Source organism: Thermobia domestica, chromosome 5 (genome assembly GCF_964235325.1).
Source record: "Thermobia domestica chromosome 5, izTheDome1.hap1.1, whole genome shotgun sequence".
NCBI lineage: Eukaryota > Metazoa > Arthropoda > Insecta > Zygentoma > Lepismatidae > Thermobia > Thermobia domestica.
The window spans coordinates 132,322,909-132,346,867 of NC_137458.1; the positions used below are offsets into that span (position 1 = coordinate 132,322,909).

At 33.4% G+C, this 23,959-nt stretch overlaps 1 protein-coding gene and 1 long non-coding RNA gene across 6 annotated transcripts in view; one reads left to right on the forward strand and one right to left on the reverse strand.

Annotated features, from left to right (window-relative positions):
• LOC145686136 (synaptotagmin 1-like) overlaps nucleotides 1–23,959 on the forward strand; it is a 473,180-nt gene that overhangs the window by 375,445 nt on the left and 73,776 nt on the right. For all 4 annotated transcript variants that reach the window (XR_014131519.1, XM_081759121.1, XM_081759123.1 and 1 more), the window contains exons 4-5: nucleotides 6,238–6,359; nucleotides 22,046–22,192. Coding sequence is in view for 3 of the 4 variants with exons in the window: in XM_081759121.1 (XP_081615247.1) it covers nucleotides 6,242–6,359; nucleotides 22,046–22,192 (265 nt within the window). In the remaining variant the exon portion in view is untranslated. The remainder of the gene's footprint in view (nucleotides 1–6,237; nucleotides 6,360–22,045; nucleotides 22,193–23,959) is intronic.
• The window catches only part of LOC145686138 (uncharacterized), a 208,653-nt gene continuing 201,979 nt past the window's right edge, over nucleotides 17,286–23,959 (reverse strand). For both annotated transcript variants that reach the window (XR_014131528.1, XR_014131523.1), the window contains one exon: nucleotides 17,286–18,137. This is a non-coding gene — a long non-coding RNA (uncharacterized LOC145686138). The remainder of the gene's footprint in view (nucleotides 18,138–23,959) is intronic.

Sequence of the window (23,959 nt, forward strand, 5' to 3'; positions counted from 1 at the left end):
CATATGGATAACGTAAAGTTTGTACAGATTTCCGTAGTAAACTTATGAATTCCGTATATTTGTGCAATATACCGCTGTTCGGATAACGAATTTTTCTCAGCATACCACCAATAGATGTGAGTAAATTTAGAGGTTTTCAAAGAAATATTAATATCATGTTTTATGAATAGACCAGTGCCATATACAAAAGGAAGGTTACCGGGTTTTTGTTGTCTCTACGAGATGATATGATACAATAAATATTTGTTATACTTAATATACGAATACAAAAATTGCGTGTATTCTAAACCGACATGGACTTGGGAGTTCGAATGAAGTTCCGCATAGGCTACTGAAAGAGACTGTATGTACCTATAGTTTTAATCTTGACTCTTAATGTTCTTTTCTATACGTAAAATTTGTTATGTAGAATCCCTGCAATGAAGAGAGAGAAATTTAATTTTCCTTGTGGATTGTTTTTCTTCATTCGCAGTCACAAGAAGGAAGAGATGACATATGCAAATGACAGGAAACAGAGTTAAACGAGAGAGAGAGAATAAATACGTACTTTAAACAAGAAAATAAGCAAGTGAAATTCCTTTTTCAAGGATAGGAATCCATTTGTAGAGTATTATGCAATGTTTCGGAAACAAATATTGAACTCGAGTTAGTGATGCATTGTGGCGTATCTAAACGAATCGGTTGCGGCATATACACACGTTATGTAACTTAAGTTTTTTTTTGTGATTTTATTTACATTTTTCCTGTTTCTGACTCATTTTCTTGTTACGTACCGTATATATTTTATTTAAACAAATAACAGGATTTTCAACCTAAAACCTTTTTAAAAAATGAAAATTGTTTAGCACAATATAGTTGCTCGTTATTAGACTAGCTCCTCTCTGCTGGATTCAGGTCCCGAACTTTTATATGTGCAAAAATTCCATGAGCCCGCGTGTTGCAAATTTTGGGTTTATATCTTGTATGAGCATCAAGTTTGAGAATAAACTTATGTTCAACCGAAAGCTTGCAACTGAAAATTTGAATGGGAAATTACTTTGAAGTATTTGTTAATTAGCAGCTGAAACTTTGTATATATAAAGTATATGGTTTATAAAACGCACGATTCAACGCCTTTTTCTTTCATTGTACTGATAGCGTTACACAGTTATTCTTTTCAAGTTAAAGGAGACGAATAATAAATTCAAATGAACGATTACGAACATACAATTGGTGGAATAAGAGAGTGTGGGGAAAACCCACGGGTACCACAAACTCACATGGCATGAGATAGGGTCAAGCTCCCCTCTCTTGTACAATAGGTGAGCATTTAGCAACTGTTAGTATTGCCTGAGAGACGAGACGAGACAAGTAATAAGATTTTTCTCGTCACAATTTTCGAAGAATTCTTTCTTGTCTTGACTCGTGTTCTAAATTTGGGTACAAAATTTATGGCCTGATATTTTGCCTTAATTCCATCTAGTAGTTACCAGAATTACCAAACACTGTTAGGGTCATCACATCTAGGAGGCTTAGGTGGGCACGTCATGCAGTAAGAATGGAAGAAAGTAGGAATGCTTTCAAAGTCTTAACTGGAAGTCCAATCGGAAAACGACCATTAGGAAGACCTAGATGCAGACAGGAAGTGAATATTAAGATGGATCTCGCAGAAATAGGAATACAAAGTAGAAACTGGATCCAGTTGGTTAAGGACAGAAGTCAATGGAGAGCTTTTATGAACATGGGCATTGAGCCTCTGGGTTTCATAGACCATAGAGTTAGTTACCAGAATCCTTCCGCGTCACGGAGGGTGTGAAATAACATCATTTAAACCATATTTGTTATTGAAGTATAATATGTAATGACTTCTCGGTTTATAAACGTTGCGAGTTTCAAAGTTCTCATTTCGTGGCAACACTAGCCACAATTCCCCCTAAAAGTTTCAACTCAAGCCATACCCATAAAAGGTTGTTGGTCAGAAACATTGAGTAAGTTTAGAACTGATATTGCTGTTTTTTTCCTTCTTTTTTGGTGGAGATATGTCAGAGAATTTAGAGGATAGGCTTCATCAATTATGGGTAACAAATACTCTTCTATTGTAAGGAGGCTATCTCAAAGACTCTCTGGAGTTCGATTTCAATGAACGCACACAATTTTCGGTGTTAAACCAACATCGTGAGACAATTGAGCAGCTATATGAAAAGGATAGCGAGTTTCTCTTTAGAAGCTCGGAAGTAGCGGTAATGGGAGTACTCACTGCACATTTATTCAACTGAAAGCATTTGATCGGCAGTAGTCCATCGTAGAAGTGATGGAACGGGCCACGGTCACCGGAATCACTTTTGTCCGGATCACCCAAGTCTGCCTCTCGATTCTCAGGCTCAATCTGAACCGATGACACGGATATACACGGCGATCCGGAAGCAGCCAAAATATCAACTCTGCAGCATTAATACATAATTTTATAATAGACTAATAATGTTCAGTACTCAAGCTCGAACATTCATTTTTTTTGATTCCCTATGTCAGCTTTCTTATTAATCGAGGGCCATGTTTTGAATATTTCAAATATAATTTTATGTTTATTCTTCTCATACAAAAACATAATGTAGTAGTTTTGAATACAGACTATTAAAGAAACGAAAACATAGATTTAAGAAAATACTTTTGGGTTCAGCGGTATTTTTATATTTTCCATTAACGGTTCCAAGCTTTGTAAAATTGGGAAAGTTGACGTCTCGGGAAGGGCATCCGGTCATAAAAGCATCGCTGAAAACTTTATGGTGAGACCTCTAACTGAAGCCTAAGAAAATGTTGGAGTGTATTCCGTAGGCGACGTGCAGAGGCTTCACCCAGGTTCTGGAAGAAATGGGCAAATACTATAGTGTCGAGGATGGGCTCCGTTAAAGAAGCTAGTCCACGTGAGGGTAAGAGTGAAAATACTTAATAATGGAACAGGACGAATGGACGAGGAGGAGGAAAAACTAAATCTCATGGAAAATGAAATGAAATCTTTGAGTTTTACGTCCCACGGTTATGCCGGTTAGGCTAAAGGAGACGGTGATGATGAGAGATGAGTGAAATGGTGGAATGAAGAAAGTGGGAGGAAACGGGAGAGCCCCGAGAAAACCCACGAGCACGGTGTTTGTCCACCACAAGGTTCACTTGGCGGGGGCTGGGATCGAACCCGGGACCCCAAGCACCAGAGGTGAACGCTCTACCACTGAGCCACCGCGCCCCCCTAATTCTTATGGAAAGAAGAAAGTTAGGGTTCCGGTGCGTTCAAGAAACAAAGTGGAAAGATAATAAGGTAAGAGAGCTAGGAGGTGGGCACTAGTTTCTGTATAGTGGAGCAAATCGACAATGGAGAAACGGCGTACGGATTGTTTTTTCTTCCAGTAATCTGAAAAATATTGTAAGTGTGAATAAAGGAGCGACAGAATATTGAGTATCAAGATATGCAGGGACGAAATGATTAATGTAGTGTGCGCAAGTAGGCTGGGAGGAGGAATAAAAAGCAGAATCCTGAGAGGATTTGGATCACGAGCTTCGCAGCATCCTAATAGAGGAAAGAGTAATTGTGGGTGATGACTTGAATGAACATATCGGTAGAAGTTGGGAAGAGATTGAGAGAACTTGCGATGACTGGGTCGTGGGAGAAAGAAACGAGGAAGAAATACTGATAGACTTTGCAACAGCATTCGATTTGGCGATTTGCAATACCATATATATATATATAAAGAAGAGGAAAGAACACCTTTTGACTTACAAGAGTGCTGCAAAAGAAAGTCAAGTCGATTACAGTTTGTGCCGAAGACAATAGAAAAATATATCAAGGAAGTTTAAAAAAAAAAACTGAAAGATAATAAATTACGAAAGTGTAGTCCCCAGCATAGAATGGTAAGCGTAGACTGGAAGTTTGCGAGTAGACACAATAGGAGGCCGTGAAATAGAAAACCGAAAAGTAGAAAAGTAGATGGTGGAGATTTAAAGAAGCGAAATCAAATATATCACTCAAAGAAGGTCTGATGGAAGCAGTAAACCTACAAGAAGAGATCCAAAATTGCCAATCCTAATAAACAATAGGATTATACTGATGACCACGGAGAAACACTTTGAGTAGAGCTCCAGAAACAGTCCTCTGTAGGAAAAAAAAAAAAAAAAAGACGTGGTGAAACGAGGAAGCGCAAGAAGCTATTAACATGAAGAAAGAAGCAAAGAAAAGTGGGATAATTTGGGACAGAAGAGGAGAATGTAGCCTCAAGGTGGCTAATAAGTCAGCAAGAAGAGCAGTGGCTAGAGCAAAGCCTGGGTTGAAATGTATGACGAACCTGAAACACCAGGTGGAGTGAAGAAGTTACACAAATGGGGTGAAAAAGCTCTTATTTTAAGGTTACGGACCTAGCCGATTCGAACTACTTCAAAATATTCTATTTGTGTTGACATACCTTAACCACTGCAGAAATAATTAATGTAAATTTACGATATAGTTGAAGATATAAAGTATAAGACCTAAAATAATTATGTCCTTGGTTTCTCCGTCTGTTGCTCTCAACCGGATAAGTCAGTTTCCATAAAATCAAGGAAGGTTTCGTATTCATTGTTTTTCACGGGACGAGACGAGAAATTCGATTTACTCGTCTCGTAAATGGTGTCGTCGTCTCGTGTAGTCTCGATTTTTAACAAAATAATCTCATCTCGTCTCGATTTTCAAAAAGTTTATCTTACCTCATTTTGCAAAGTTTTATATAGAAAAAATTGTCATGATTTTTTTCTTAATATCGTCTAAAAGTGACTAGAATTCTTCCGCGTCACGAGAGATCGGCGAAGGGTAAGATATAAAAATATTTAAACCATAGTTATTATTGGAATACAGTAGCGTGTTTAGGGGGGACTATCGGGCTCAAGCCCTACCCCCCGAAATGAATTTGTTACAGCAAAACTTCATTAAAATTTGTCGGCACCCAAACGGAAAAATTTAAGTGCTTATTCACTTGTTATGCAAAGCTCTTCCCGAAACGAAATCCTAAATACGCCACTGTTGGAGTATATTATGTAATGACTTGCATATCTTTTCAAATGTTGATAAATGTTCTTTATTGTGTTCATACAATTACTTTATCAATTTATAGTTGTTTTATATATATATATATATATATATATATATATATATATATATATATATATATATATATATATATATATATATATATATATATATATATATATATATATATATAATGAATCATGCAACACTGAAACAGTGTTGGAAAATGAAATGAAATCTTTCAGTTTTACGTCCCACGGTTATGCCGATTAGGCTAAAGGAGACGGTGAAACAGTGTTTGAGATCTAAGACTTGGGTGAACGAGTGTTGGTGACGAGGCTTGTGAATTTTCTAGTCTCGTCTCCAATTTGAAAAGGTTCGTCTCCTTTCGTGGACAAACAGTATTCGTAATACACAACATAACCGGAAATATCTAAAAAAAATTATTTACTTCATTTTTCTTATACTATTTTATGCAAAGAGAATACTTCATTTCATTTATTAATTCGTTAAAGTGATCCAAATGTCATATTGTCTTGATTTGTCCCAGATCAACCACTGGAATCAAAAGGCTATTGAAAAAAAAACAATTATTTTTCATATTCCACTGTTTTCAATTTTCAAAAATAAATTAATAAGTTGAAAAATTTATTGGACCTTTAATTTGCAGTGAGAAAGTAAAGAAATCATTTAAGTAGCTGACGTGTTAGCTGAGTTCACTCCTTTAAATTGTGTGTCTGAGTTTCCAAGTTTTAGTCCGCATGAGGGTTAATTTCCGTTACTGTACAGAATAACTACGAGACCTTAATTTAAATAAAACAAAAAAAAAAAGAAGTTAAAACTATGATTCTTTATAAATGTTATTTACCCTTCCCCCATTTTTTTTACTTAACTAATAAATCAAAGCAAGCAGAACATTTGTTTAAAGAACATTTCCTTTTACTATTGACTTTATTCATTTATTGACTGTATCGTATATTGTAATGGTGAAAAACACCATCTTTACTTGCCTTGCATGGATTTTCATCTTTCTGATTACATTATATCGGAAACTCAACCCAGTAAGGTACAATAAACTTTTGAGTGTGTTAATGATGTTATATGATCCCAATGGAAGCATGTTTCATTTACATTAAATCACAGTACAAGATATGTTGACATAAATTTTTAGAACGTTTGCATTTATGTTATCACTTTGTTGTTTATTGCAGAACCATGGCACCCGCAATTTTCAAGAGAGAGACTGGTGAAGAGGACGACTCTGGAGTTAGTCCCGTTCCTACCGTTGCTCCACCGCTTGAAGTGAAAGATAGCGTAAAAGAAATACCACAAGGTAAGCTAATATTAAAATATGTTTGCAAAATTGTTGTTGCTCCGTACATAAAAAGAAGAATTATACTAGAAGCAAGCTCGTGTATTTTACGCCTCTCGGCGTAAGAAAATTTGGGCATGGGTTGGGATCAAACCTTCGACTCTTGAAACCAAATGTAAGCGTTCTAACAATCTGCTATTGTAACTCCATAGGTTTGTTGGTAAAAGCAGAATCATTTTAGATTTTGTACGGGGGAGGGGGGTATTTTCCGCCGACATAAGTGTTTCACTTTTTATGTCAGGTTTTACTATATATTGGATCAAACAGTGATTTATCAAACTCAAGGGAGGGAGGAATTACAACCTCCCGTCCTGCTCAAATGACGCCCCTGGAATATTTGCTTGCAAGTACTGGAAAACAAAATGAAATTAATCATTGAATAACCATCATTTCTGTCAGAAAGCTCTGCGCCCTCATGACAGACATTGGAAGCACAAAACCTCCTACCGTGATTGACAATTTCCATAGATTTCACAACGAACATCTTCCTAGCTTGATGTGATATTCAGTCTTTGAAGAAAATGCAAATGAAGGCATTCGTGAAGCTATGGGAACATTTTGCGATTTTCTTTTTTTTTTTTTTAATTCAGACTCTAGAAAATCATTTCAGAACCAACAAATAAAGTAGTCTGTTTTAGAGCTATAAAGTTTGTAAACATGGTTCCTGTTTTTTTTTTTTTTTTTGAGGGGGGGCTGAATGGAAAGAGTATATTAGGTCATGCAGGCTGCTTTAGACAAGGAGAGGAGGAGTTGGATTAAATACCAGGAGCAGTAGTCGATCGAAACGTGTTTCTGAATGCATAAGCATACGTCGCAAAAGTTTATTAGTAATTTGAACTTAAACTTTTTGTAATATTTTCATTGCCGCGAACTGTACCACAGCGGACTAGCCTATATAATGATTCTGAAAGGTACCTAAACTTCTGTTCCCTATACCTATCTATTTGGTTCCCGGATTGGCCCGAACTGGAAACTTCCTTTGTGTCGAGCACGTGGCAACAAAGCGCATTCGCGCAAAGCAGAAGAAAATTGCACACTTATTTTTGGTACATGTAACGAGAGGGGAGAAAAAAGGAGGAAAAATCACTTCCCTTTTAACAAGTTCCGGTACTAGCGACCTCTAGAAGTTGAAGTGTGCGGTTTACATCAGATTTCACCTATAGCATAAAATGTCTTTAAAAAAAAAAAAAATGATGGTTTTACCTTAAATGCACTAGAAAATGTGTATTTAAAAATTTATCAATTAAAAGAGGTTTCTATAAAAGTTGCATTACGTGGGAATTAATAAAATTCAAGGGTCATTACACGTAACTTCTTGATGCCAATAATGAGAAAATTAGTTTCGTACTACAATTTTGCTTCATTTACAGCCTCTGTAATAGAACGTAAATATTATGTTACTATTACTACTACTACTACTACTACTACTACACGAATAGAAGTAGTAGACCCTACTAGTAGTAATATCAGTATTATTACATCGCAACACACTACATTATATAGTAATTAACAAAAATACATTGTAATACTGTTACAACTGGAATAATCTTACTTGTGAAGATGTGAACAATGTATCCTTCTGTAATCAAATATTTTTTTATTATTATTCGGATTATTCAGATACGGAATAAGTATTGGAATTATGAATATTTGTTCTAAATGGTTATCTAATGAAATTTTATATTACTGAAATAACCAATAATTAGCATAATGACTATTCTGAAATGTTTAATTATTTCGGTAATAAATGTCCAAGTATTCGAATAATAGCAGAAAAATATTCGAACATATTTATAGCAATATTCTTAACATGTTTTTAGTGTATTTTTAGTTGTTCCTTCCTCCTACGTTACTTTTCGTGCGAATAAATTGTAAAAAAAAAGAATAATTTGTCTGCAATTTTTTTTATGATATACATAAATAATTTTCTGTAAATTCATATTATTCATAGATAAACTTGCAGTAGAGGGCTGTATGTACTTTTCAACTCAACATATAGCTTTGTGTAAGTTTAAAGTCATGCAAAGAAGCTGAGACATCTGACAACATCTTGCTAAGATATAAGTTAACGTATCTTCCTTAATTAGACACTCAAACTATGCAATTCATAAGTATACAAAGTGTTACAGAACAGCTAATACCGTTCATTGTTTGTCTTTCAAAAAGTTAAAAAAAAAAAAAAAAAAAAAAAAGCAAAAATGGTAAGCAAAGAGAGAGCGTGAAAAAGTTTTTGATTATAAGAATTCGCTGTCCCAACAACAGGCTCCATCTCCCTTAACCCTGTATTCCAGTGGTTCTCAAAGTGGGGTCCGCGACGCCTAAAAATTAAAATGTTTTTTATAATAAAATGGAACAAACAACTGTTATGCAAAACGCTGTTACGCATTTTTAAGATTAAGGAATTGCAGCTGTGTACAATACGAGTACAAAACAATAACTATTCATCATTTCCAGTGTTTAAGGAGTTCATTGATTTTTCAGGTGAAAAACTCTCTGATGAAGTGCACAAAACACTTGTAGGACACTTGAGAGCATTAGCTACAAGTTTTTGAGACTATTTTCCTGTCCCATAACCTGCTAATGCTTGAATTGAAAACTATTTCACTAATGTAGAAATCCATTACACACAGGGTAAGAATCTCTCTAACATAGGACAAAAACAGCTATTGGAACTATCCTGCGATACTTGATGGAAAAACGTTTTCAAAGAAAATTAACTTTGTAGCTTTTGGTTGAGTGTGCGTTGTATGAAGAGTTACCTAAAAATGCATTGCAACATTTGATGCCTTTCCCTACCACTCACTTATGTGAGCAGACCATTTCTGTTCTTTGCAGTATTAAAACCTTAAAGCGAAATCGTCTTAATGTGGAATCCTACCCAAGATTAATTATGACAAAACTTACTCCAGATTTTAATGGAATTATGAAGAAACAGAAAGAATTTCATTCCTCATATTAGTGACCCTACATTTCAGAACATTGCTCATCAAGTGGATTTCCTTATATATATATATATATATATATATATATATATATATATATATATATATATATATATATATATATATATATATATATATAATATTTTCAGTCTTGAAAATTACTGTATTTTCAATTGAAATGTTCTTTAGGAAACAATCATTCATCTTTCGAATAAGTTATTTATTGCATTATTTCTCTTGTTCTTTTCCTTGTCAGTGGTAATTCTAATTAATGTATTTTAAATACCATGTGAAATTTGAGATAGCATTGCATGGGAGTTTGCAGATCACTTTCCGAATGAACAGGGGATCCGCGTTATCGGAAAGTTTGAGAACCACTGCTCTGTTCAAACTGAAAGCAGTGGTGCCAACCTGAAACGTTATAAGATCCCATCTTGAAGGGCAAAAAGTACCATTTGGCCTAGAGTACTATTACTATTTGGCTTAGAGTCATGGTTCAAATGCCATTTTCTTCAGTGTAACAAGCTCTTTCCAACGACACTACTCACATGTCCGTTTTGTACATCTAAACTGGAAAAATCGGGAAAACCCGTATTTAAAAAAAAATCACACCCTCGGAACACTTTCGCCCCTCGGGCCCGACCCCAGTTTTACGTAGGGATCTAAAAAATTTGAGAAATACCCAAAGTTATACACAATCCGTATGCAAAATTTCAATCTGATATCTTGAAAACTGAAGCCGTGAAAATTTTTGAAATTTGCCTTAAGAAAAAAGAAAAAAGTCACGCCCCTCCGCCATCACTTGTCGCCGTCAAGTTGACTATCCGGTTCCAAAATTCATCTTGGGTGTTCTTTGGTCCATCCTTGACTTGACCAATAAAAAAAATGGCTTAAATACCAATTATGCTACCTAAATAAGCGGTCAAAGGCGATACTACGCCATGATAACAAAAGTTACCAAAAATCCTAAAAGATTTAAGTCACTTCAGAAACAACTTCCGCACCAGCATGCATTATTCCAACGGCAAAGGAAAGATTTCATGCAAAGACTGCGAATTTGACACTCAATTGATTTTGCATGAGCGCAAGAGTCTTGGTCTTGCAGTTTTTGCAAGAGTCTTGCATGCAAGACCAAGACCAAGACCAGGAATCCCGATGCAATACCAAGATCATACCTCCAAGACCAAGACTCTTGCGCAAAAGTCTTGCACAAGTACTAGTACTACTTGAATTTTCTTATAGAATATACAAAAAAACGGAAAAAATCATTACATCTTTTACTTGAATTTCTTGGCTTCAGTAAAAATGCCGCTGAAGTGAATGTGTTTCCAGTAGTTTATGCAATCCGTGAGAGTCGATCTGCTCCTGTAGCACAGCTACACTATGTCGTTTTCTGAATTGGTTGTTCGCGTTTTCTGGAGATATTGTTCGTTTTCAAGCCACACAGGCGTCATCTTACGTCATGCGAGCTTTTTTGGTAGGAAAACACCGTGTGCGTAGGTTTTCTCGGGATTTTTCTGTTTCCTCCTACTTTTTTCATTCCATCATTTCAGTCATTTTTCATCATCACTGTCTCCCTTAGCCTTGGTGCATAATCGTGGGACGTCATTTCATTTCCAGGCATATTAGTGGTGTTCTTCCAAAACTAAAGAGAAATGTAGTATTGAACATTGGTTATTCCGTACACCATAGGTTCCGACTACATGGGTATGGCCTTGGCTCCGAGACTCAAGCATTCGTTGGGAAGTTTTTCGAAATAATATTATCATGACATTGACAAAAACTTAGTGCATGTGACCGCAAATTTGACTTCATGGGCGGATTCTTATACGTTGAATAATTGTTTATCAACATAACTTTTGGCCTCGTTAGGTATACGGCACATCGAAGATTGAGCGATATAACATTATACTACAACAATAAATCTATGTTGTAAAATTGAAAGTAATTATGTTTGTGACACCTAATCACTTGAACCACCTGACCAATCTCGATCAAATTTATAACATAGATGAGGTTTGGGTCTTGGAGTGTTTTCATCATTTCACTTTGACAGTAAAACTTGGGGAGGAGGAGGAGGAGTTATCAAATAATAAATAAAACTTAATAACTCTTCAACCAAACGACCAATCTCAATCAAATTTTTAACATAGATGAGATTCAAGCCTGGAATGTTATTTGACAGTTCACTTTGACGGTGCAACATAGGGGAGGAGGAGAAGGGGGAATATACAAAAATCAATATAAATAAAAATAAATGTGACTAAATTTGTGACTTAATAACTCTTGAATCACCCAACCGATCTCAATCAAATTTTTAACATTATGAGGTTCGGGACTGGAAAGTTTTCTTTTAACCCGACCGATCTCGATAGATGAAATTTAGGCCTGGAACGATTTTTATCATTTTACTTTGACGATGCAACGTAGGGGAGGAGAAGAAGGAAGACATATGTAAAATAAATATAAGTGACTGCCTTTGTGACTTCATCATTCTTGAACCAGCCGATCGATCTCAATAAAATTTTCAACATAGGGAAGGGAAACTACAAAAATAAATAAAACTTAATAACTCTTGAACCACCCGACCGATCTCGATCACATTTTCAACATAGATGAGGTTCGAACCTGAGATGGTTTCTATTATATCACTTTGACGGTCCAGCTTAGGGGAGGGTGAGGGGAGAGATATTTAAAAATGATCGAAAATGATCGATATTAGAGTGGAATCTATAGTTTTGGGGGTCGATGAGGTAAACAGCGATACTTCCGATGCTGCTTAAATCCAAATTCAGCCCCGTAGCTTGGCGGAGGGACGAATACTAGTGTCGAATCCATAGTTTTCGAGGTCGCTGAGTTGAATACTGACACTTCCGATACCGTTTACGACCAAATTCAGCCTCGTAACTTTGGGGAGAGAGAGATATACAGAAATGATCAAAAATGACCAAATATTAATGTCGAATCCATAGTTTTCGGGGTCGCTAAGGTGAACAGTGGTACTTTCGATCCTGTTTAAATGCAAATTCAGCACCGTAACTTGGGGGAGGGGGAGGAAGATGATATATAACAATTATCGAAAATGACCATTATCAATGTCGAATCCATGGTTTTCGAGGTCATTGAGGTGAACAGTGACACTTTCGATGCCGTGCCTCGGAACATGAGGGAGAAGGAAATATATATATATATACTCTATAAATTTATTGAAAATGACCTATATTAGCGCCGAATCCATAGTTTTTAGGGTCTCTGAGATGAACAGTGACACTTCTGATGCCATTTAAATCCAAATTCTTGCTCCGCAACTTGGGGAGGAGGGGGGGAAATAAATATAAAAATAATCGAAAATGACTGATATCAGAGAGCGCTTTAGTAATAGTAAAAAATGACAGACTAATGAAACATTATTATTATTATTATTATTATTATTATTATTATTATTATTATTATTATTATTATTATTATTATTATTATTATTATTATTATTATTATTATTATTGTCAACCTTCTCTGTGGACAAAGGAAAATTTTTAAAATGCGTGGTTTTTCTATTATGGTCTTAAGTTTTCATTGTCATGCGGGACTTGGGATGATAAATAGAAAAGTTGAAGTGAGATCTGAGAAGACAAAAGATGTGATAATTCTACCTTGCTAATTAAAAGGTGTAGTCTTTATTTTAAGATGACTTCTCTTGTCTTCTTTTTAATTAAGTCACCGAGATGATGAAGTTAAAATCTTCAGAGACATGGAAAGAACTAGAGAAGGTTACAATCTGTTAATGAGAGGTTTTTATTTTACTTTATATATACTTTGCAATTGTTTCTTAATCCTGTTCATTCCTTAGAAAATAAATCTAGTTTAAGTAATATGTATAGTTTTAGCACAAACAAAATTAACTTTTCTTTCTCGAAAGTTTCATTATTCAAAGGAAGAGTCTAGTAATCTTCCCTTATGGCCAATTCATTGCATCGGAGGCAATATTAGCCTCACTGACGGTCTATATTAAGACATTCTTTAGTGAAAGTAAGAAACGAACATTATAAACACGGAACACTTTCACAAAGGAAAATAAACCATTTCATAAACAATCCTTTTTTTCTCAAATCCGTAATAGAAGATAAAGATATAGGAAATAAGTATATAAACTCTAAAAATCTTACAAAAATCATCACAACTCATCACATTACAATCACAACTCAACCTCAGCGCATTCGCACAACAGCATTTACAGTGGTGTTCTACAGTTTCAGTGATAGTGGTATGCAGACTCAGCTGTCAATTGACTGTGCTTAATCATGAACTTCTGCCAAGTATAAGTACGCAACCATGAACTCTGTTTATTATTGTTATGAAATATGCATATGGCAGTCTTAACATAAGAACGAGAATATGTAACTCCAAGTAATTCAAAATATTATTTATCCTCTCCATACCCACATTTTCTTTAAGAATGTTATTCATATCTTTCTTAACACTTTGGTAACGGTTATTCATTATGTATGCTTATCCAATAAAACCACATTTTGTACTTTTTTTTAAATCAATTAGTTTCTCTCCATACACTATACTGCCAGCCCTATGGCAATCAATCATGTTTTTTTATACGTGTTAATATGTAGCTACTATGCTATTTTAATAGTATTGCTGCTGATAAAACAAGTAGCAGAATCATGTGTGTATTACGTGAAGGAGTTTGGTTTGATATTCCCTAAATTAACATTGAAACCAGAAATTAACATTGAAAACCATTGTAGTCTTCTACCACTTCCAGTTCTAGTAGATGGATTAGAATGGAGATAGAATATATTCTTGGGACGCTTTAATTGCAGAAAACTTGCAATTTATTATCGTTTGTATTCTGTAAGAATCAACTTTAAACCGGAAATAAATGGTTTGAATACATTATTAAAAGAGCAGATGGTCTAGATTAAGAAGCGTTTCTTTCTTTATCTTTTTCGCTTTATGTAGATCAATATAGTAACCAAAAGTTGAAGTAGATTTTTATCATTTCCAGTTTTAATAGAGAGTTAAGGATTGAGATGGAAATGTGTTCTTGAAACGCTTCACCGATTGCAGTAAAAATATAAAGGAGTTTTGGTAAACATAATTCGAGGATGCGCGAACTCAGTGGTAAAGCGCTCAGCACTGGCATATGGAGACCCTGGTTCAATCCCAGCTCCCGTCAAAAGGATTTTATGTTGGAAAAACATTGTATACGTGGGTTTTCTCGGGGTTCTCCCATTTCTTTCCACTTTCGTCATTTCACTGTTATCATTCATCTCATCGTCTCAGTTTCCCGTAGCCTCGCTTTAAAAAAAAAAAAAAAAGTAAATCGAACTTCTTAAAATGTTGGTTTATTTTGTTCAAATTCCTCATTCCGAAACAATAGTTTTTCATTATTTTTTAAAAAAAAGTAAATTATTACAGAACTGAGTTTACAACATAGCTAATCAACCGTCTCATCATATAGCACTGTGCTTACAACATAGCTAATCAACAGTCTCATCATACAGCACTGTGCTTACAACATAGCTGATCAACCGTCTCATCACACAGAACTGCGTGTACAATATAGCTAATCAGGCATCTCATCATATAAAACTGTGTTTGCAACGATCGCATCATACAGAACTATTTACAGTATAGCTAATCAACCGTCTCATCAATTACTTTTTATGCCTCAAATTGTTAAAGAAATCGGTGGAATCTCTTGTTTTTAGTCTACTAAAATAATTGTATCTATATCAATTTGAGAATACCTAGATATGTGACTGAGTTCCGCCCTACATCACCATTTTTTTTTCTTCGAGAGTACATTCAGTTCCTTATTTTTTTTAAAATATAGATTCTTGGACAAATAGTTGTTAATTTTATGAATTATGTAGAACCGATATATATATATATATATAAATATATATATATATGTTATCACAATATACAAATATGGTTAAACTATTTTTTTTTTTAAAGATGGGCTAGTGCAAGGAAACAAGCATAAACGCGCTTGATACTTACACGTTAAACGTTTCAAGAAGGGGAATTTATTATTTTTTATACACATTCTTGAATAAATATTTATTAGTTTCATGAATTATACGAGGAGTCGAGCTCAAATGCATGCAGATTTAAGAGTTATAATATTAAATTTAATTAAAATGATTTTTTAAAGTTGGTTCAGTACGTTGAAACAAACATAACATATTTGGTAACATTAATTTTCGGCAAAGGAAAGATTATTAAATATATACTTGTACCTAGATATTATAATAGCGGCCGCGGTGGCTCAGTCGTAGGAGGTTCACCTCTGGTGAATGGGGTCCTTCGATCCCAGTTTGCGCCAAGTAAAGTTTGTGGTAGACAAATACCGTATACATGTGTTTTCTCGGGATTCTCCCGTTTCCTCCCAACTTTTTCATACCACCATTTCATTCATTTCTCATCAACATCTCCTTTAGCCTAGCCGGAGTAATCGTGAGACGTAACACAAAGATTTCATTTCATTGCATTATTATAATACTGGGCCATAACTCAAGAATAACGTAAGATAATATTTGGATTTTTTAGTGAACAACAGATCCAAATTTTAGTAAAAAGATTTATAAAAGAAACGTTAATTTATTAAAGAGAACCCCTTGAAAATATACTCTATCAATTATTTTTAGATTTGAATTATTAGAATACACTCAAATCATTCTCTATTTTTAGAAGTGAATTCTCTTAATGTGAAACAATTGCCCCAAGTCATAGTCATTATAATATCTCATACGGAATATCATGAATAAATTAGTAGTGATTATTCAGCTTTGTAGTCACTTTCACGTGTCCATATTACCTTAAATAGAATGGACTTGTATATTTAAATTTAAAATTCGTAACAGTTTCAAGAACGTAACATTATCTTCATCAGACGTTATGGTGTTTGTATTTCCTACATTAATATCAACATGTGTGTGCCAATTAACGGCTGATGAAGATAACGTTACATTATTGAAACTGTTACTTCTTATTTTAATTTTGATAAAGAAGTCCATACTCTGATCAGAAAAGTATCAATTACTTAAATAGAAGTATTAGAGACTTCGAGTCGATCACGCTTGCTTTCAAGCATCAACATAATGCTTATATTTGGGAAATGGCTTACAATTTGCTTACGAGATGAACAGAACAAAGTAACATAACGATCATTCAACATTTATTCTTTATAGGATTCGGAGCTAGGTATCTTGTGTAGTTGCAGAGAGACTGATTTGTAGAAAAGACGTTAAGCTATTCTGTTGGATAACTGAACTGAATAGAAAATGAAAAGGATTACAAGAAGAGTAGCCACAGCTCACTGAAATCCGATTTAACCTAGTTGAATGTCCTTGAAAGTTGAAGGAGAGAGTAAAAGAGAAAAAGATAGGAGCGGACATTTGAAGAAGCCAATTTCGCAAACGAAACCTTTTTCCAATGTCACTGAAGGAGAATTTAGACAAAAATGCTGAGAGCTTATTTCATGAATTTCATGTTCAGATGGCTTGGTGATATATATTTTAGTATACGTTTATCCAAATGTGAACCTGATTTTATAACTAACATATGTTGAAGATCTCTTTTTTTTTCTTTTTTTTTTTAAACCTGGTTATAAGAGGTAAAGATATCGCTCTGAAGTTGCCTATAACAGTGACTTCATGAGTCATACTTAGCGGTTATACTCATTATATCACTCACGCCACTAAATCATACAAAAAAGAAATATTTTTTTTAATTTTTTCGACAAATCTCCATCTTCAAAGATGCAAATGTCAGAATCATTGTTTTTTAAAAAAAAAATCAATGTCTTACTGAAACTTACATTCATTCCTTGTGTCAGAATAGTGAAACATTGATTGTCCCAAATTAATTCGAGGAAGTGCTTTTCTAATTTTTATCTTTAGGAAGTCACAAATTCAGAAAGCATCGTATTATATTTATTTCGTCCTTTTTCCATACATTTAGCACTGTATTACAATGAATATGAAGTGGACATGTCATTTATGTATAAACACAAAAATAAAAGGAACAATAATAATGTAAATTAGACGCACTATTTTAATAATTATGCTTTACATTTTGCGTGACGACATAATTGTACCTTACATTTTGCATGATATCATTATTAAATATAAAGTTAAAATAAGCAGTTATTACTTGCAGTGTATTTAGAAATCCTCGCACATATATCTAATGCTAAAAACAAGTAATGACACTAGTTTACTGTACATCAGTAAAATTTTTATTCAGTTAGCAAATCATGTATTCCTCTATTGAATAAAAGCAGTATTGTAATAAATATTTCCGGGGTTCTGTTTTAAATTTACCAACAGAGTGTTGAGTCTTTATATGTTTAGGAAGTTTATTGTAAAGCGCATATTTACACTCTTTTTCATATAATGCAGTTTTAGACTCAGCTGATGGTTTCAAAGAGATTTGACGAAATCCCACTCAGATACGTCAAAACACGTAGCGTTATCCAATATTTAATTTCTTTCTGGTTCTCTGTTGTCTGTAGACCTTTATAGCCACTTGTTAAAAACACAGTCTTGGTTATCTTGTAGAAAGTGATCAATTTTTGGCTGAACTATTGTACCTCTTCTTCTATAGTAGATACGAAACTCTTCGCATGAACATCTTTAAAAATGGATGTCACTTCCTTGATGGCTCTTGATTTGATCTGGAGTTCAGAACAAAATCGATCGATGCAGTGGAGTAATAGCCTCTTGATTTTCTTGTAGATTCCGTTGCCTGCAACTTTTAAAGGTGTTCCTTTTCTTCACTGAAATTTCAAATTCATATTCTGATTTTTTTAATAAACAACATATGAAGTTTACAAAATATATTATTTTTAGTTTTCATGCTCATTCTTTTGAACTTTATTGCACATTACCACAAAAACCAATCCACATTAATTATGTAAGTAAATTTTTACAAAACACGTTATACATGATAAATTACTGTTAAAAGATATATTTCTGGTCAAACGCAACACAGAAACTTTATAGTAGCGGTGGTTTTTGAAAGAACTCACGTGGATATACAGTTACCAAATCTTAAGTTTTCCTGGTGATTTTTACGGTTTTCTGACACAGTTTACTATGTGAAATCATTTATGAATACCACATGTTGCTAGAAATCTTTCTTTTCTCTGTTTCAAAAATCTGCCAACTTAGGATTTTATTGCTACAGATTAAGGGAATATTTAATTTAGAAATTCCTGCATACTTAACTTCACTGTTGTTGGTAATAATGTCTGGTACACAATTGAGTTAAACAGTGGTGTTGCAGAATTCAAAGGGCTCTAGCTGAGCAGATGGGGTATGTTTGACCGAGTGACATGCAAATAGCACACAGACTTGCAATATCGTCACAAGAATTCAATTTATTTGTTAGAAAATTATATCGTATAGCGTGCATTAGCAACTAAATTTGTACTTTTTATTACTTGAATTATTAGATAGCATAACTTTAAATACGCAATTATATATGGGACAGTTCTTATTTTTATTTTATTTTATTTTATTTTATTTTATTTTATTTTATTTTATTTTATTTTATTTTTTTTTTTTTTTTTTTTTTTTTTTTTTGAGAATTCCTCATATTTTCATATGGCTTTCAACGTGTGACTATTTTTAATGCTGTATGTGTTACACTGATTTATTACAACTATGTTGCTTTAAAATCTTCAAATTTTCCAAATAGATATAATTTGTAATCCAACGTGCCGAAATAACTTTATAAGTAAATATTCTAAGTAGGCGTTCAAAAAATTTTCTAATGTTGAGAAACCTAAATTCAAAGTTATTACTACTTGAAATTTATTTCGTTTCTAATTATATTTTAAATTTCTGTGATCAGTTAGCATTTATGTAAGCAAGTCCTAACCATAAATAGTCCATAAAAGATATTTCCCCACCAAGTGAGCACATTTAAGCGGGGATGCGTTAACGTTTCGGCTTCATCAACATTATTTTTAATGTTGTAGATTGGACTTTGCTACCTCTGAGCTCTTTGAAGACCATGTATAAAAATAATATTCTAATTTTATATATATAAGATCATGTGTACAAACTATTAGTGTAGAGAATATATTATTTATAATTTTTCGTTATTGTTTTTGTACGTGAGTTACATTACTGGTCTAGATAGGAGTTAATTGAATTTCTGTACAGTAATTTCTGTGAAGCAGTTAGTGGTGGTAGTCTGTGCCACAACGTGGTTTCATCATGTAATCAGCGAGAAGCACGGGAAACAGAGAGGAAATATTCAGTAAACAGTGAAACTTACTCGGTTAATTCAAGTAACTCCCAATCTGCCTCACGATGTGGGTAAACACCAGAAAGTCGGTACTTACATCAGAAACTGATTTCGACAACCATGATACACCAACAGTACATGCACTAACTATACAGCTAAAGTTTGACACTGAGGATCATTAACAATTCATAGCACATTTATTCTTAGTGTTGTTGTCAAATGGTAGCAGTCTAATTGAATTGTTCTTCTCTACTACGTGAAAAATGATAGAACTGTGCACGTTACTTATCCTTTAAATACCTTCGTTTTTGTGTACAAAGTTCTTTTAGTTTCTGGAATGAAAGTTAAGGTTTTAACAGGCTTGTCTCTTTATTAATGTAAGAAAATATGTTTACTAATAAACAATAATTCACTTTAATTTTATAAGCAAAAAAAGTAAAATTAATAGGTTAAATGTTCCAGAAATGTACGCAGTAGTTCTTAATTTTATCCATAACTTTGAAAACTAAACAAGTTACATTTTTTATATAAAAATAAATAATAAATAAGTCATAAGCATCTCACACATAATAATAATAATAATAATAATAATAATAATAATAATAATAATAATAATAATAATAATAATAGTAGTAGTAGTAGCAAGCATAAAAAGATTGTTTTATTTAATGAACTGAATCATTTCAGAAATTATTTTTCATATATAAGTAGCCATATATATGCATGTCTAACAACAAAATTATTAAATTAACAAATTGTAAATTTACATTTTGGAGATAGATAGAAAGTTTGTAAACTCCAATTTTCACAAATAGTGCACTCATAGGAATCAATTTCTTGAAGTTGATTCCTACGGAAAATAAACAAACGATACGATCTAATTATTAATTTGTATCTTTATATGCTAAAGCATATAGACGTTTATACGTATTTCTTTCCTTTATATACGTGTCAACAAACATTTTATCTTTGTAGAAATACTCATGACTGAATTAAGCAATTGCTTTCCATTTTGCTCTGTTTTATAGTACTATGATTCTCTTAAGTTAATCAAAAATCTTTCTCAAAACCAATCTTTTCGATTCAGTTACAGAAACTATTTTTAGTTGGCACAATAAATAGCACTGAAAAGAAACGCGAGTATAAACTAAGTATTTAGTGAGTATAGAATATAATTGTTTATAACCTATTAGTGACAGCAAACAGTATTTTCCGTATTCGTCCGAGAATTTTAGTTGTTCCTCTATGTATTATCCCATAAATTAATCTAAAAGGTTACAATATTTTTATAATTGTTATATGTCGGTAGTGACTTAGAGGTAGAATTCTTACCTCTGAGTTTAATATGAAACCACGTGGAGTGCCAAGTTTAGTTACTTTTTCTGTATATAATGTTTGAACATTAAAATATGAGATTATTCGAGCTTTAACAGCACTAATGCTCGTATTTGCTGTAACTAAAGATAATTTTAGCACATTAGTTCGAAAATATTTCTCATAGATGAACTTGGAAATCTAAAATGTAATAGTACATACTAATAAGGTAGTATCAAGGATAAGTCTAAATATAAATCGCGTTTTCAGTAAACTAATCTAAATATTAAGGAATGTTTCGGTTCTAAAGTGAAAATCTTTCTCAAACAGATGATAAACTAACTTCGAGGTTAAGTCTGTTTATGTCTGTGTACTTTCTTGAGAAAAATTTCCACTGAAGAACCGAAATGTTCCTTTGATATGTGGATTGATTTTGAGGACTAGTATTTTCATTATTATTATTATTATTATTATTATTATTATTATTATTATTATTATTATTATTATTATTATTATTATTATTATTATTATTATTATTATTATTATTATTATTAAGATTTAACTCGATATTATGACAATTTCATCATGTATACAAAGAAATATTTGCGTGTTCTATATGTAAATGCCATGAGTGTCATAAACTACAGTAGAATAATTATAAATTGAATTCTACGGTATATTTGGCTACGTAGTATTACAATTAACACACACACACACACACACACACACACACACATATATATATATATATATATATATATATATATATATATATATATATATATATATATATATATATAATATAGTTTTGCATTTCGATGTTTCCAAATACGAGTTCACTTTCTATGGCAAATGATAAAATTAAATATAAGACACATACATGCTTAAGACATTGCAACAATACAAAACTTAACGTTGAATGTTGTTATTAAACTAATTTTATGAACATAAGCATAGAAGTTACTGATAACAAGAAATATACGAATGGAATTCTTGTTAAGGAACACTCTTAATATGGTCTTCCAGTGACGATTTTGTCATGGTCTTTCAGATCTTACACTTTTTTCTTTTCTTTTTAGTGGAAGTTGGAATATAAGATTATTATTTTCTTTTCAGAAAATGTCCTCACAACATCGGCAACAGAGACTACAACAGAGGCTGCGTCGAAGGGCTCTGCAGCGGGTGAACAGATGAAAGAACTAGCGGATGAAGTAGCGCATAAAATGGGAATCCCTACGTGGGGACTTATTGCTATTATTGTGGGTAAGTCAAATTTCATGTCTGATGTCTTATTCACTAGTAACCTTATTTCTCTTAATTTGTTAAGTTCGTAATGGCTGTAGACAAGCCATTTATATATAGTGTCCAATTTTCCTTTTGAATACCATTTTCTACCAATATACCCCCTTTAGCGGGATGCATCTCCATCCATAATTTCAAATAACAATATTTTGTAATATATAGTTTAAAATGTCTTGTAATCCTCTTTTTAAAACTATTAGTTGCTCTGAAATTGAATGAATACTTCTTGAGAAACTGCATTAAATGTCACAATCATGACGCATTATTTTAACTGTATTCGGACAATTTTTAACGGTTAAATTTGTTACATCAAATAGTCGAAAAAGTATTCAGCCTTTTTGCGCACGAGTTGGCGTTAATATCCCCAATCTCAGGGTAAATGCGTTGCAGCGATTGAAGTCGAACGTCATTCGACAGTTGACAGATGAAACTAGTAGGTTTGCTAAACATGATGGAATTCTTGTGATCAGACGTAAGATATTGTGCCGTGAAGATGAGTAAACTTCCTATAAAACTGGGCTAAGTAACACTTTAGCATAGTAAGCCGGAGACCTGGTTTCGAATCTCAGCATATCGTGCATTTTTCTCACTTCTTTTTCGTATTAAATTCGTACCTATAGAGGAATTGGTGTGATATAAATCGGTTATTTCTTCAATTTATTAAATGTAATTGCCACGGTGGACTTGTATGTTCATTCTCATAAACATGTTTGCTTAGAAAAAGGAGAATATTTTCAAGAATGAATTTTGTGTTCGAACTTCGTCGGTAGATGACAGAAAAGAGACAGAAAACACAAAAAACCTAAAACTGGTTTTTCGTAAGAAATAACAGAACTAAGTCAATTTTTCTATATTATTCAAAATGCCTTGTGATATCGGTCTGTCGTGATTGTGAGAAGCTGATGTGATAGACATAAAAGAAGAAAAACGTTCAGAGTACTCGTGAAAATTATTCGTTCAGTGAAATACTATTTGAAGTGAAGGTATTATAAGCAATCAATATGGAATACAGAACAATCAATCACTTTCTTTTTCAAACAAATGTTAGAGAAGTATTTTCCTTTTAGCATTTACTGATGGACGCTATAGGGCAAATATTAAATGAGTTAAATATAACCTACCTCATGAATTTCTAGATTACTCGTGCATATGAGACGTTTAGCATACCCCATTCTGATCCTTTCTGACTCTAAAAGTGCTCTTACTACCTTTACTAATATTTACACACAACACTCCCTCTCTAGTTCAACGTATTCTGTTGAAATGTCATTCCCTACTTGGGGCTGGTTCGGTTCTCCAATTTTGTTGGCTCCCCAGGCATGTGGGTATTTCTGAAATGAGCAGGTGAATTCTGTGGCAAAAGATGCAGTCTTTCACGGTATTGAACTGACACGTCTGCCTTACACTGATCTGCACGTGGTGCTCTATTCTCGTCGTGTGCAACAATGGTGGTTGGATTGGGACATGGAACTTTACAACAAATTGCATACCATTAACCCTCGCTTAAGAGTTTGAATCTCTAGTTCTCGATCGCCACGTCGAGAAGAATTACCTTTAACTCGACTTCAGATTGGACATAGCCATCTTACGCATATCTATCTTTTGCATGGGGTTGCAGCTCCGAATTATCCGTTTGTGGTGCATTCTTGTCATTTCATCATCTTCTTGTCAATTGCCCCACTTTGGCTTAGCTTCGACTTCGTTATGACATCAACTTGACCTGAGGTG